The sequence below is a fragment of the Protopterus annectens genome, chromosome 3.part0, assembly GCF_019279795.1.
Source record: "Protopterus annectens isolate FY-2018-M chromosome 3.part0, PAN1.0, whole genome shotgun sequence".
Lineage (NCBI taxonomy): Eukaryota > Metazoa > Chordata > Ceratodontiformes > Protopteridae > Protopterus > Protopterus annectens.
In genome coordinates, this window is record NC_056731.1 from 1,961,986,593 (window position 1) to 1,962,003,330 (window position 16,738).

Genomic DNA, 16,738 nt, shown 5'->3' on the forward strand with positions numbered 1-16,738 from the left:
ATGCCCAGCAAAGAGGTGGATGGATTATGTGAGAGAAGATCTGCGACAGTCGGGCATGAGTTTCGAAGAAGGCAGTAGTGTGGCACTGAATATAGAGAGAGAGAGAGAGAGAGAGAGATGACACCCTGACCCTATGCAGAAAATGGGAAAAAGGGGGTTGATGATGACACTTGTGCTACAGAATATAAGGTTACACATGCTTTAATACACCAAAGTGGTACGGGGAGCCTCTACTTGCTTTGAGATAACTTTACAGGCAAAAATTTGTGGTGCTGCTTAAATCTAAAATTAAAGTTAAGTTTTGTAATGCTTATCCTTTTGTATGTATACCAAGATGGTTATTTATTTTAGGTTTGCCAAGGTGTTTGAAAATTATTTTTTCATTTTACAGACTTTGAAAGTAAGAAACACAGACTGACTCACAAGCAGGAAACAAAGTTTGTGGACCAGATTTTATTGGAGTAAGAACTTGGTTTCCTGTCTGTTTCTTGGTTTCTGGTTTTGGTAGATTTTGAAAGTATAAAACTGTTTCTGTTTGTGTAATGGGCTTCCTGGAATTTAAGTGCTGAACACTAAATATTTCAGGAAGGGAAAGGAAGATGCAATGTTTGACTGAAGAGGGATGAATTCTGTGACATGAAATGTGAATTGACTATTCAATCCAGATAAGAGTAGATATCATTAGTTAAACTCTGAATTACAAGAAGTGCATCTGAAGGTTAAGTAACATGATTAATTAGAAGATACTGGTCTTTTGAAAGTGGCTTCTTTTGCAGAGGCCAGGAAAAAAGAGGAGTGATTTTATTTTCAATTTATGGTGAAAAGTAAGGTCAGGATTTACTAACAGATGTAAAATGGTTTCTAGACTTCAGCAAGAAGTTAAACAACAGCAAACTTGCCAACTGCATACAATATCTGTTCCCCTGGAAACTTTGCAGACTGAATTTGGAAAAAAAGATAAAAGTCTTGGTATTCAATGAAAGAACTGCAGTGTATGTGTGTGTGTGTATGTATTACACACACACACACACACACACACACACACACAAAAGACTGGAATGTTGTGACGAATGCAAATGAAGTAACAGAAGGGCCCAGAGTGACTTTTCTTCCATGATTGGGTGGGTATTCAAGAATACTAAAGTAATCAGTCAAACTAGTTTGTGGATACTTGTTGAAAGGTGCTCTCATTTACAGATTTGTTCACTTTCTGCCACAGACATAATATTAACAATGCTGTATGTAACATGCTGAAATTGAGACCAGGAGGGTCCTGAAAAGATCCAGAAGGTACCCTTGCACAGGGGGATCTTCAACTATGACTAACAAATAAAAATCAGTAACTGGCTTAAGGACATAATACATGGGGAAATACCTGCAGACAGGTAAGCGACTCCCAGGCCCTTAACAATACTGATTTCCACAGAAAACAACAATGGAGTAGCTGAGCTGGATTTCCCTTAAAACTACTAACTGCTTCCCAAAATTGAGTTGGAAAAAATCCTCTTCACTGGCTCTTGTCGGTCAGGTAAGTAGGATGATGCGAATACTGAAATTAACCATTTATGGAAGACTAAGTAATTGGCAAGAGAATGGAAGTCTGACCTAATAACTTTCCTGAAACTTGTCTTGTGCCAGGTTTCTCTGAACTAATGATCATCTTAATAATCTTTGGAGTGATGCACTTACTTGTGCCCTTCTGAGGTAATAAACAGCTAGAATGATTTGAATATATGATGGGTGATAGTAGGCACTGATGTTACAATGCCAAAAGCAACAGCAGTACACTATGCAAGGGGTATCCAAGGCAGAACAGACAAAAAATGATGATGGTCCTGCTTTGGTATTTCATGACCACATGGACACTTGCTAGGCACATACATTTTCTTTCAATACAGAAAGTGAGTTCTTTCATGACAACTTTAAAGTACAGCTGTGTACACTTACTATAAATGTAGATGTTGAGTGTATTCACTGTTGCAGTCATTACATTTGGGTAATCTGCTGGCAGGTTGCCCTCAGTTGGCCTGATTAACAAAGTCTTGGGTCCTGCATCTGTTGCTGTCCCTTCTTCCATGACGTCAGGTCGTTAGGGGTATAAAACATGCAGCCGATGCCATTACATCAGTTTTTCTTGCCCCAGATGTCAGGTGCCCCCCAAAACGGGAGCGCAAAAAAAATATATATATATATATATATATATATATATATTTTATTTTATATTTGTTGACCGGGACAGTCCGACTGAATGCATGTCCATTTTCAGCAGAGGCCCAGGGAGAAAAGCTCCAAGGGTAAGAAGATACAGCATTACATAATACCAGCATTACATATTACAGACAGACTATTTACAGTGATTACATAAGTAAGCAAGTTAAACAAGTTCCACAGGTTAGAGTTAATCCCGAGCGTAAATCAGGATTAAATTAAATTACACAGCAAACTGGTTAACAGATTTTTACACATTCTAGAGAGAGTTAGCCAGGCTTGATACACTGACATAACCAGTTAAGTGCCAAATGTTGTTTGAGTCTAGTTTTAAATTGACCTAAGGTAGAAAGTAAGGTAATATCAGCTGGAAGAGAGTTCCAGGGTCTACTTACAGAGTTTGCAAAGAGAGAGTCACCGGCTGTGTTATTAATTTTGCTAGTCAGAATTAGCAGTTTGTTAGAGGATCGAAGCAGTCTAGGATTGTTCTAGGGGGTGATAATATTTTTAAGTGCAGGAGTACTGTCCGGATTATAAAGGACTTTATAGACCATAATCAGTTGGTTATACTGGATTAGGCTGGGTAGTTCAAGCCACCCAAGCTGATTTAGATTGATGCAATGATGTGTCCTAAAAGGCAGCCCAGTGGCAAACCTGGCAATGTGGTTGTAGCAAATTGAGAGTTTGTCAAGGACAGTCTTGTTTAAATTCGAGAGTAGAGGGGATGCATACAGAAGGGTTGAAAGAAGGTGAGAGCAAGCTATGACAATTTTAGCTGGAGGGGTTAAGAATGCTTTTATTCTGTAAAATGACCCTAGTTTTTTATTGATGGTTTTGATAGTTTGGTTAACATATAGGTCGAATTTTAGATTATTATCTATGATGACACCTAATATTTTTGTAGAGGGGTCAGGGGAGATTATTGTGCCATCATTTGAATTTATGGTAAAGGTGAAAGCGGTAGGCCTATGTGTTGGTGAAAATAACAGCATTTTAGTTTTTTTGGAATTTAAGATCAGACGACGTTCAGAAAGCCAGTTTTCTATTGTAATAAAGGTGGTCTGGGTAGCTGACCATAACTCTATTAGAGATGTGGCCAAGCAAATCAGAGTAGAGTCATCAGCATATTGGATACAGTTGACTTTTGGGATGACAGTATAAAGGTTGTTAATGAAGATGGAGAACAGCAAGGGCCCTAGTATAGAGCCTTGTGGTATTTCAAGGGTGTTAGGTAGAAGATTAGGGCGTTTGATCTGCCAGAGGACAGCCTGCTGTCGACCATTCAGGTAGGACTGAAACCATTGAAGGGCTCTAGTATCTAGACAGAATGTTTAGAGGGTGTGGATTAAAAGTTGGTGATCAACCATATTGAATGCCTTGGAAAGATCCAAGAAGAGGGCTGAGGATATATAATTATTGTTGTGATTATGGTTTATGGTGTTGGTAAAGGCTAGGAGGGCTGAAGTAGTGCTGTGATGAGGACGGAAGGCATGCTGAGCGTCTGCCATAAGGTGATTCTGGATTAGGTGGTGCATGAGTTGTCTATGAATACATTTTTCCATAATCTTTGCAAGTGGAGAGAGTATAGCTATTGGCCTATAACTGGAAAATTCAGTAGAGCTGCCTCCTTTGTGAAGTGGGATTACATAGGATATTTTCCAGATGGTGGGAATTTTAACTTCTACTATCGTTCGAATGATTAGTATTGAGTCGGGGTAAGCAATAGCATCTGCTGACTTTTTGTAGGTACTCGGCAGGGAGTTGATCAGCAGAAAGTGTAGTGGGTTTTAATTTTTTGATCAAGGTACGGATAAGTGAAGTGGCGACTGGTTGGAAGCTGAACGCGAGTAGGTTTCTAGGGCTGGTACTTTCAGGAAAAGGGGAGCTAGGAGGTAGTTGGCTAGCTAGGGCTTGAATTGTCTCAGTAAAGAATCAGTTAAAACTGTCAGAAACATCTTCAGGGGTTTTATCAATAGTAGCAGCAGGGATTGGGGTTGAAGTTTGTCCAGGATGTAGTAGATTATTTAAACATGTCCAAAACTTCTGAGGGTTATTTTAATTTACTGTCTGTAAATTACAGTAGTATTGTTTTTTGTCTTGCAAAATGGATTTTTTAGTTTCGTTCCTGGATTGCCTGTATTTAATGTGATCTTGGGGGTCTTTAGAAGAATGCCATACAGCCCATGCTTTGTTTCTAAGGGTAATTTTGAGTTTAGACTCTTTAGAAAGCCATGGTGCAGTTTTTGCCTTTGTTCTATTTGGATGAACAGGTGCATGCAAATCAAGGATCTCAAGGAATTTGTTGCTAAAGTATGCTACTGCTTCCTCTAAGGGGAGGTGTTTTAGAATAGACCAATTACATGAGTTTAGTTCTTGTTGGAATTTGGCAGGGTCAAAGTTTTTATTGTTTCTAACATTTCTGAGTAAGGGTTGTTTGGAATTAATGGCTTTGTGCTTAATTACATATGTGAGAAGGTGATCGCTTGGGCCATCAGGGAGGGTACCAGAGGTGTACAGTTGGGGGTGACTATTTATGAGTACCCAGTCAAGTATGCTTTCTTTTTGGTTGGGTTTACCTATCCTGGTAGGGGTGGATATGATTTGTGTAAATGCATGCAGGTTAATATGGGTGGTTGGGGATTTTGAGGAACAGGTGCCCCAGTCTATGTTAAAGTCTCCAAGTAGTAGGGTTTCTTGGGGGTAGTGACATGATAGCCAGTGCAGGATATCTTCAAGTGTAGATATATTGTTACCTGGGGGAATGTACATACACATGATGTTAATGCATTTATTTTTATTAAGTTGCAATTTGGTGTCAAGAATCTCTGAATTATTAATCTGAGGTGGTTGTACTACATCTATGGTGACATTCAACTCAGATTTATAGAGTACAGCTACCCCACCCCCCTTCCAGGAAGCACGATCCAGCCTGTGTATGTTGTACCCAGGTGGTAAAACTTCATTGTCTGTAGTGTTAGGTTTTAACCAGGTTTCAGATTCTCTTCTCAGGGGAGTGGACATCCAGAAGTGCATGCAATTCATGTACCTTGTTATTAATGCTTCTAATATTGAGATGACAGGCTAGGAGAGAGTTAGTTGGTCTATTAATTGTAGGTTTGTAGCTTAGATTGCAAGTAGAGGGGGTATGTGTATCTGAAGTGGGTGGGCTACGGTTGGGGTGAAAATCACCACCAAGTATTAGGATAAGTCTATACTTGGTGATGAACTTCAGGAATTTGTTTATTAGTTTGTGGTAGTGTTTGGATCTAGAGCTAATGTGCCTGGGGTTGAGATGTTGATAGACTGAACAATATGTTGGATAGGACCTGGTACTGTAAGTATGGTTGAAGGTGGGAGGATTTACAGCTGGGGTGATAGTATGGCCTTTCGGGACCTGAAATTCTGTGAGAAACTGGTTTTCATACAAGGTAAGGAGGTATGGTGCGAACAAGAGGGGTAGTAAAGAGGAGTATATCATTATTTGTGATTCAGCTAGTGAGTTAAGGAACTGTTTTACCTGGTGATGCAACACCAGAAGATAGAGTGGTGAGGTAAAGGTACTGGAAAGGAGGATGGGAGAATGCCAGATGAAAGCTAATAGGTGCTATTAAAATGTAGGTAGAAGAATGGGGGTGGGAGGAATTATCCCAGATGAAAGCAGATAGGATCTAGAAAGTGGGAGAGTGGCTATAGTACTTTAAATTTAGAGGTACTGGGGGCAGGGAGGGGAGCAAAGAGAGCCCGAGCGTAGCGAGAGCAAATGTAGCGGGGCTATTGCAGTTTACAAGGTTTCCTAAGGTGTCCTAAAGCTACAAGGTAAGTAGTATAGTTCTTAATGTAAGAGTCAGTTTACTTAAGTTACAGGGGAAGGAGGCAAACAAGTAGAAAAAAGAGCCCTATGGCTGACCAAAATGGTGACCTGATCAATATATATATATATATATATATATATATATATATATATATATACATATATATGTATATAATTTAAAATACAAAACATATACCTCCAAACAAAAGCAAATACGCCAAAAAAGGCTTTTAATCATTGTAAAAGAAAGGAGAGGTATAGTTAGAGAAAAACAGGGGGCTGGAGGGAGGGTAACCAGGACTGCAACAGTGAATACACTCGAACATCTACATTTATGGTAAGTGTACACAACTGTATTATGTTCTTCGTGTTTCACTGTTGCAGTCATTACATTTTGGTAGAATCCCAAAGCTATGGTTGGGAGGATAGATTTATACAGCATTAGGAGCAGCTATAAGGCCCTGCAGGACAGCAGTGGCAAAGCCAGCTCTGGATTTAGAGGAGAGAGGTAAAGGTAATGTTTGGTGAACGTATGAACTGAGCTCCAGGTAGCAGCTTCTAGAATGTCCCTGGTAGGAACCCCTCTGAGAAAGGCTGCAGACGTACATGCAGCCCTGGTGGAATGAGATCTGATCCCCTTGGGGATAGGTTTACCATGGTGCATACAGCAGAAATGAATACAATGGCTTATCCATTTGGACATAGTCTGCTTTGAAATAGCCTTTCCCTCTGCCCCTGCAGCAAATGCCATCAATAGTTGTTCAGATTTTCTTACAGATTTTGTCCTGTTTAAGTAGAATCTAAGCTGTCTGTGTACATCCAATGAATGCAGAATCTGCTCACCCTTGTTCTGTGGATTAGGGAAGAAAGTTGGCAGATGAATGGTCTGATTAAGAGCCACACTGGATCCCACCTTAGGCATAAAGGATGGATTGGTCCCGAGAGCCACCCTGTCCATATAAAAATAATGAAAGGCTCCTCTGCCATAAGAGCCTGTAATTCTGAAATCCTTCTAGCTGAAGTAACTGTTAATAGGAAAGCTGTTTTCCAAGAGAGAAATTTTAGGTCCACAGTAGCAGCTGGCTCAAAATGAGGTAGAGTGAGTTTTTCCAAAACAAAATTGAGGTCCCATGCAGGAGTTGGTGCTCTCCTGGGAGGTCTTAAATTTTTGGCCCCTCTGAGATACTGCTTTAGAAGAGGATGAGAGAAGAGGGGAGGTTCTGTGTTGTAATGAGCTGAAATGGCAGAGGCATGGATTTTTATGGAAGAAAAAGATAGGCCCTTGTGAAGCATCTCAATTAAGTATTGCAGAATCTGAGGAATATTGGGCATTGCTGTGCTTATTCCTTGTGATTGGTTCCAGGCACAGAATCGTTTCCATTTGTCAACATAAGATTTTCTAGTACTAGGCCTTCTAGCCTCCAAAATGACATCCATCACAGGTTTGCTGAGAGATGCTAAGGGTGACATTAGTTGATTAGCCACGCTGCAAGATTCAAAGTTTGGAGCTGAGTGTGCTGAATTTGGTAGCTCTGCTGAGGCAGTTGGTAAGGTGTCTGAGGCAGGTGCCACAGAGGAAGGTGCGACACATTGTGCAGGAGTGGGTACCAGTGTTGGCGAGGCCAGTCTGGAGCAATCAGAATAATTTTTGGTTTGTCCTGTCTGACTATTAGTAGGACTTTGGACAGCAGAGGCAGAGGGGGAAAAGAATAGACTGATAGTTTTTTTTCCAGCTGAACGATAGAGCATCCACTTTCCAAGCTTTTTTGTGATGAATTCTTGTGCAGAATTTGTCCAACTGATAGTTCTTGGGTGAGGCAAAAAGATCTATGTCAAAATGTTGAAAACTTGTGGTTCCAGTTTCCATTCGTGTGGGTCCATAAGATTTTTGCTTAGTTTGTCTGCCAGAGTATTTAGCTTTCCTGGCAGGAATTGAGCTTGTAGATGTATTTGATAAGTCAAGGCCGTGTTCCACAATGCCATGGCTAGTCTGCAAAGGGGGTAGGAATGTGTACCCCCCCCCTGCTTGCTTATGTACCACATGACTGTGGTGTTGTCTGTCTTTATCAGTAGTTGTCCTGGATGAAGGTAGTCCTTGAAGGCTGTCAGAGTATTCTGTACAGCTAGCATCTCTTTCTGACTGATATGTAGGTGCATTTGATTTGGGCTCCATTTGCCCTGAATGCATTTCCCTGCCAGATGTGCCCCCCCAAGCATAGTCTGATGCGTCTGTAGTTAGGGTTTGGGTGGCAGGGGGTGGAGTGAATGGCAGTCCTTTGTTTTGGTGGCAGGCCTTTGCCCACCATAGGAACTCTAGTTGCAGGCAAGGTATAATAGGAATCATTGTTTCCAGGCTGTGACAATGCTGACTCCATAAACTTTTTAGGTACCACTGAAGTTTCCTCATATGCAGTCTTGCATATGGAATTAGAAGAATACAGGAGGCCATGAACCCCAGGGCCTGCAGAATTTGTCTTGCAGATAGCTGGGTTTTTGTGGCCACCTGTTTGAAGTAAGTCATCAATTGAATTTGCTTTTCTGGCGTAAGGTAAGCCATCTGGGTAGTTGTATTCCAGCTTGCACCCAGGAATGTAATTTTTTGAGAGGGTACCAGTTGTGATTTCTTTTCGTTTATACTGTATCCTAGACAAGTTAGAACCCTACTTACAAATGCCAGATGCTTTAGAAGACTGTCCTTGTTTTCTGCCCGAATTAGACAGTCGTCCAGGTATGGAAAAATTTTAATATTTCTTTGCCTGCAAAAAGCAATTACTGGTGCCAGGCACTTTGTGAAGACCCTGGGCACAGTAGATAAGCCAAAGGGCAGTGCAGAGAACTGGTAATGCAAATAGCCTGCTTTGAAGCGGAGGTATCTTCTGCAAGATTCCCTGATTGGGATATGCAGGTAAGCCTCTTTTAAGTCTAGAGTTACCAACCAGGCATCTTTACCCAGCATAGGTAGTAACTGTTGAAGAGTCAGCATCTTGAATTTTGGAATGTCCAGAAATGTATTTAGAATGGATAAGTCCAGAATTGGACGCCATGATTTGTCTTTTCTGGGTACCAGGAAAAGTCTTGAATAGAAAACTTGTCCCTTTTCCTCTTCTGGTACTGGATGAATAGCCCCCATACTCATGAGGGAGATAACTTGTTTCTGGGCCTCTGCCCACTGATTTGGAGGCAGACCTGGCCATCCGTTTGGGATTGGCAATGTGTGGAAATGAAATCTGTATCCCTGGGATACTATATTTAAAATCCATTTGTCCTGGGTAATCAGTTACCAGTTTCGTGCATGAAGTGCCAGTTTTCCCCCCAAAGGGGCGGCCAAAAGGTAAGTGCTTGGTGATTTTAGAGGAAAGTCATTGACACTGCTTAACATAGGGAGGTGCCTTGTTGCTTCCAGGTTTGGAGGTGGAGGCATCCCTTTGTTTTGTTCTAAAAGTTCCTTGTGAATGAAACCTGGAGCCTTTGGAATGTCTGGATTTGATTTGAGCGGCTCTCAAGGGAACTGGAAAGGACCAGTTCTTAGTAGGCCAGTGCCTACTAAATCTGGGTGGCTGCACTTGTAAGAAATCTTTCACAGTTTGCATAGATTTAGCTTTATCTTACATCTTTTTTAAAACGTCTTCAGCCTTATTACCAAGGAGACTGTCCTTTTGTAAAGGAGCATCCAACAATTTTGCTTTAACATGGTCAGGCAGATTTTGCTCTTTGAGCCATTCATGCCTTCTTATCACAGATCCAGTTACAGCAGCCCTGCAAGAGGCCTCCAAAGAATCAAAACCACATTGCAAAGTATGTTTTCCAACTTGTTCAAATGAATGTAATAAATCCTGCAACTCTTTATTTTCCACACAGTCAGAGATCAACATAATTTTCTGTTTAAGTAGACCCATGGCATGCTGTTGATATTTAAGCATATGAAATTGACAGTTTAAAGCCCTGATTGCCAAGGTTGCAGACGTGTAAACCTTCTTACCCCATCTATCCAGTGCCCTGGAATCTCTGTCAGAAGGGGTAGGATTTTTAGCAGTAGAGGCCTTAACGCTTTTGGGACCCTGAGAAATGGCTTCAGGATCAGCAGTAGGGTTTTTGAAAAGGAATTTGTGGGAGCCAGGAATCCTGTAGTATCTGTCTGGCTTACTAGGAGCCAGAGAAAGAGAATCAGGAGTCATACTGTATTCTGAAAAAACATCATCAACAATGTCTAGAACAGGAGGTATAGCCAAAGGCCTATGCTGAGGAAGAAGAAGAAAATCCCTAAGTCTCTTTTTAGATTCAGAGAAATCCTGACTTTCCCAGTGGAAGTGTTCCCTTAAGGTATGTAAAGTTTCTCCAAAACAGAAATCCTCAGGGGGAAAAGCAGAAGGGATGGAACCTTCTACATCAGAGTCCTCATAAGTAGGTATAGATAAATCCTGTTCATCAGAAGAAATAGAAACCTGATCTGAAGATTCATAGTCAGTGCCTTGCCTAGGCCTCTTAGCAGGAGGGGGATGGCTACCCCTGATCAAGGTAATTAAACCTTCAGCCATTTTGATCATTTGTTTTTTAGGCATTGGGGCCTGTACACGTGACCCAAGCGTGGGTTTTTTAGACATAAAAGTATATTTTGGCCTTAGTTTTGAAGATGGCGTCGGTTTAATATACAAATCTTTAGGCCTGAAAACACCCCCAGAAGCCGGTGCCTGCACAGCGGCTCCAGACCCATCTAAGTTACAGACATCCACGGGTTCAATACTTAAAGCATCTCACGGCATACCAGACTCCGAATGGGTCTCAGTAGAGGCCTGTGAATCAAAAGTAGTGGGTATCAGGGGCTGCGAAAGCGCCTCACTGAGTACCTGCGAACAGGCAACTGGCTTAGAAGTGTCGTCGGTTTTGGACCTCGACGGTCTGTCTCTGTCTTTTTCTATGCATTTTTTAGGTATTCCGGTAGTCGGATTGTTAACAGATGACATTTCTGGATAGTTAAATCTTGAGCCAAAATATTTAGAAGCAAAAATATACAGCCGTTTAATTGTGTGTTGACTAAATTTAGCACAAAACCAACAGCAAGGCACGTTGTGGTCAGGGCCTAGGCAAGGAATACAGTACAAATGAAAATCCTTATGAGGTATTTGCTTCCCACAAGTAATGCAATTATTAACTTTTACTGACATTGGTAAGGAGCAATAAAAAGTTTCCCCAACAGGGTACTTAGCTTTTATTTGAAGACTTTGGTTCTGAAACTCGAAAACAAAAATTTCAGGAGTTGGCCGACAGGCACTTGCGAACTGCTTCTGCTTCGGGCTCTGCGCGGCAAGAAAGACTGATGTAATGGCATCAGCTGCATGTTTTATACCCCTGACGACCTGACGTCATGGAAGAAGGGACAGCAACCGACGCAGGACCCAAGACTTTGTTAATCAGGCCGACTGAGGGCAATCTGCCAGCAGATTACCCAAATGTAATGACTGCAACAGTGAAACACGAAGAACACCATGGAGCTCCAAATGATGGAAAACATATGGAGTCTAAAAGGAGTATACATGTCCCTTAACCATATGCAAGGGACCTTGAAGTGGCTTAAGTGGTAGGAGCTCCTGCACACAAGGGTGCCAAGAAATCTGCCAGATTATCATTGCAGAGTGTAAACCCACTACATAAGACCTGATTCAGAAGTGTCCTTGAAAATGAGGTCATGAACTCCAACTGTGACTGTTTTACTGGATTGTATCAGAAATCAGAAATAAAAAGAAAGAGGGTATGTGTGAAATATTACTTTTAAAATGAAAATTACTTTCATCTAATTTTCACGTAATGTTGTACAAAGCGTTTATCTTCATTCTTAGCTGTCATGTCTGTTTGGAGGCCACACAGTCCAATAGATTAATATAATTCTTTTCTCTTAAGTGTTAAAGTCAAGACATTTTCTCAATTAAATTAAGATATAATACAATGGCAGAGGAAGCTGCAGGGAGACCAGACATGCACATGCTGACATTCTTCAAGATAAGTCACAGTCTGTTAGGGCAAACCTCACATGAGAGCTGGGACACGCACGCACGCACGCACGCACGCACACACACACACACACACACACACACACACACACACACACACACACACACACACACACACACACACACACACACACACACACACACACACACACACACACAGTCACCTAGCTAAAACAGCCACAACCATTCATTCTTTAGCTTCTTCTTAAGAGATGTTACCAGCACAACAGCTTAGCTTACTGTAAGTCAAAATCCTGATATGCAAGATGGCCCGATATGTCATAGCAGCTTTATAAACTTACAGCACGTTTGACCTAATGTTGGAGAAAAACCTAAAAAAGTTTAAAAGGTTCTGACAGTTTTCATGGGACAGAGAAGTTAGAAAAGCATTCATGTGGCCCATAGCTGTCATAGTATAATTAAGCAAACAGCAGGAATGTTACTCAACAGGATATGTGGATAAGAAACTGATCTGGGAACATTAGTGTTACCTTTTCTTCAAACTAAGTGAGAAAAATGCGTGTAGAACAAGATACTGGCTTTCCATACTCTGGCCGTTAGGATGCTCATAACTGGCTACTTTATTTACTTCAACTCCTCCCTCTTGCAATTTTGAGACTTGTAAGTACACAACCAGAAATTAAGAGGTCTAGCTGAATCGATTAGACACCCTTCATGTATATATACTAATTCTGAGATCAGCACACTTCAAAGAAACTGGAACAGTCTGAGACACAGTGATCTTGGACTTAGTATGCATAAGTCCACATTTTTTCACATTTAGTCCCACTATTCTGAGACCTGCACTAACGAGTCAGAGAAATACAAACACATTCCGGGAGCAACTCCTTCATTAGCCTTACTCTCAGTTAATCTAGGAACCTATGAACCTATAAAAGATTATACCACCACTCAATTTATTGTTTTCTTTTTGTGCAAACCCTTCTTTTACTGTGCAAAGTTCCAGACTTACCTAGAGCGCCTGTCATAACTCCGAGATCTATGGTAGCTGTCACTTCTCCTGCTCCGGCTTCGACTGCGGCTTCGGCTGTCATAGCTATCATATGTATAGGATCTAAAATAAATGTTAATATGAAAAAAAATGATTCAGCTAAGTAAGGTACATACTTTGTAAAGATTGGCTATTTTTAAGTTTTTACACAGAAAACTGAAGAAAGAACTGCTGTGTGATAATTCATTATAAAGTACAGCTGTATACAATATTTACAATAAAGGAGATTCTTGAGGAGAGGTCACTGTAACACTTAATTTTATTTATTTTTTTTATTAAACATTTGTTTACTGAGAAAGTCTGACTGGGACAGAGACCATTTTCAGTGGAGGTCTGGGAAGAAATGCTCCAGACACGTCTTTGGAATAGGAGAGGAAACCGCAGCACCCAGGGGAAACCCACACGAATGCAGGGAGGACATACAGATCTGCAGAGAAGGCACCCCAGCTGAGAATTGAATCGGAGAACCTTTTGCTGTGAGGCGACAACACTAACTGCTGCACCACTGTGCCGTCCATTTGAGTTTTGCACCTTAACTGTGTTCTTTCCTAGCAAAAGTTTTCATCAGCACTCTCTCTCTGTCCCCATGAAGACATGTGTTGATCTCACACCAATGTTTCATTGATCCCTAGCTGGTGTGCGAGGCAGACAGCATGCACTGCTGGGCACCTTCTTCAGAGAACATTTTGACCCTCACTGGAAGATAAGAATGTAGTAATCCACTGTTTTTAGAACAATTACTACTTTAATTAGAAAACAAAACTAAACAATAGTTTAAAAGAAAACAAAACTAGACATGGATGCCATGCTTAAATGCCACGCATTTCTGACCGACACTGTAATTTAAGATCACAATGTTCGGTGTTTAACAATCAAAACTTTTACATTTCAGAGAATTCACTTTTAAGAACAATCTCAGAGTTAGTAAAAAACAAGGAATCCACAACAGACGGAAAGGACCAGCCACTCGTTCACTGAACGCTCGAATTTATTGAAAACACAAAATACAGCGTTTTCGCTTCCTGTAGCAGGAAGCTTCATCAGAGATGTAGGATAGCGCGAGACAGCGCTTTAAATAACAGATACCATGTACGTAAAACGTACTACATTAATTACCTAAATTTACAAATTGTAACATTTGCTTCAAATAAAACTAACACATCCTAAAAATAAAATAATAAAATAAGGTAATACATGGTGTATGTGTTAACACATGCACTGTTGATGGAAAATCAACAAGCTAATATACGCGAGCTACCCAGAAAACACTGAGTAAGTGGATACAATATCGATATAAAACCTACAATGTATTTTATTAAAAACTATAAAATATGTCACTCTGAATAGAGCAAGAAAAACATCTAAGCATTCGCCAACAAATAGATGAAGTCTATTAATGAGCAAATAACCAATCGCTACTATAGTGCCTAGAAGGCAAAGAATTTTTTATGTCTTTCATAATAAAAATTCTATAACCTCATAAAACATTTAGCTAATACTCTTAATGGAAATACAACAGCAAAAGCTGGACATGTTGGAACAATCATCCCATATACAGAGCAAGAGTTGGCACAAAGATGTCACCTCATGTGCGATTTCAATTTCAAAAAGGGTATAATATTATTGTTGATTTTCCATCAACAGTGCATGTGTTAACACATACACCATGTATTACCTTATTTTATTATTTTATTTTTAGGATGTGTTAGTTTTATTTGAAGCAAATGTTACAATTTGTAAATTTAGGTAATTAATGTAGTACGTTTTACGTACATGGTATCTGTTATTTAAAGCGCTGTCTCGCGCTATCCTACATCTCTGATGAAGCTTCCTGCTACAGGAAGCGAAAACGCTGTATTTTGTGTTTTCAATAAATTCGAGCGTTAAGTGAACGAGTGGCTGGTCCTTTCCGTCTGTTGTGGATTCCTTGTTTTTTACCAGTTTGTGCTCTCTTGTTTTTTGAACAATCTCAGAGTTAGTACAGTTAAGAATCAGGGTACAAGGCCACTGGCCTTCCAAAATGTGATTGAGTGCAGAAACACTTAACAATGAAACAGCAGCTTGAAAGCTATGTTTAGTGCTGTGTCACAGTCAGTGCAAATACGTGGTGTCTGCACCTGAGTGGTGATCACTCATATATCAGGCTTCAGTCATGAAGCCACAACATGCACCCTTCTTAGGGAGATGAAGGTAGGGTAGCATTACTAATAGTGACCTCTCTGCAAAGATCCACTATTATGGATATTTCCACACAAAAAATGTACCATTTTCTCTAGGTATGGCCACAGCTGACAGTAAATCCTACCACATCATTTGGTTAGATTTCCAAGCAGTATAACCATTTTGGGGGAGATGGAAAGGTTCCAAATAGTACAGCAAGGCCTGTGTAATAAAGACAAAGTATAGCGTTTAAGTAAAGTACAGTTGTGTACACTTACCATAAATGTAGGTGTTCAAGTGCATTCACTGTTGCAGTCATCACACTTGGGATATCTGCCTGCAATGTAGCCCTCAGTTGGCCCGAATACCAGAGACTTAGTATTTCTGCTTTGGATGCTGTCACTCCAGGACTGACGTCAGGTCATCAGGGGGTATAAAAACAGGCAGCCGACGCCATTACATCAGTTTTTCTTGCCCTAAATGTCAGGAGTCCCCCAATAGGGAGCTAAGTTATGGTGGGGGGAAAACACCACCAGTAAAAAGTAAATATCAATACCCCAGAAAGGGGGGGGGGGTAGTAAAAGGCATAGAGAGTTTTGAGAGAGAAAGAGAGAGAAAACCTGGGAGCTGGAGGGAAGGAAACCAGGACTGCAACAGTGAATACACTCGAACATCTACATTTATGGTAAGTGTACACAACTGTACTATGTTCTTCGTGTTTCACTGTTGCATTCATCACACTTGGGTAGATTCCCAAAGCTGAAGAAGGGTGGAGACAGTCAAGAAGAGTTAGGGCTGGTTAGAATGCCTTGCAGGACTGCTGTTGCAAAACCTGCCCTGGATTTGGAAAAGATAGGCAGGTGGTAATGCTTGGTGAAGGTGTGTACAGAACTCCAGGTAGCAGCTTCCAGGATGTCCCTGGCAGGGACTCCCCTGAGGAATGCTGTAGCGGTAGAAGTTGCCCTAGTGGAATGTGTTCTGACCCCCTGAGGGGTTGGTTTCCCATGGTGCTTGTAGCAGAAATGGATGCAATGTGCTATCCATTTGGAAACTGTTTGCGTTGAAATGGCCTTGCCCTCTACCCCTGTTGCAAAGCTGACTAGTAACTGGTCAGATTTTCTGAAGGTCTTAGTCCTATCAAGGTAGAATCTGAGCTGTCTGTGCACATCCAAGGAGTGCAGGATCCTTTCCCCTTTATTTTGAGGATTAGGGAAGAAGGTAGGCAAATGGATAGACTGGTTGAGAGCCACACTGGACACCACTTTAAGGCATAAAGGAAAGGTTAGTCCTGAGAGAAACCCTGTCAGCATGGAAAATAATGAAGGGTTCCACAGCCATAAGTGCTTGTAGCTCAGACACACTTCTAGCTGAAGTGATGGCCAGAAGCAAGGCAGTTTTCCAAGAGAGGAATTTTAGCTCTGCTGATGCTGCAGGCTCAAAGGGGGGTAGCGTGAGCTTTTCCAGTACAAAGTTAAGGTCCCAAGCAGGGGTGGGTGCTCTCCTTGGCAGCCTTAAGTTGTTTGCCCCTCTCAGGAACTGTTT

General features: G+C 41.1%; 1 protein-coding gene across 6 annotated transcripts in view; it reads right to left on the bottom strand.

The window, feature by feature from the left end:
- The window catches only part of NKTR (natural killer cell triggering receptor), a 1,518,686-nt gene that overhangs the window by 78,884 nt on the left and 1,423,064 nt on the right, over positions 1–16,738 (bottom strand). For all 6 annotated transcript variants that reach the window (XM_044066053.1, XM_044066052.1, XM_044066051.1 and 3 more), the window contains one exon: positions 12,998–13,099. In XM_044066053.1, coding sequence (XP_043921988.1) covers positions 12,998–13,099 — 102 coding nt within the window. The remainder of the gene's footprint in view (positions 1–12,997; positions 13,100–16,738) is intronic.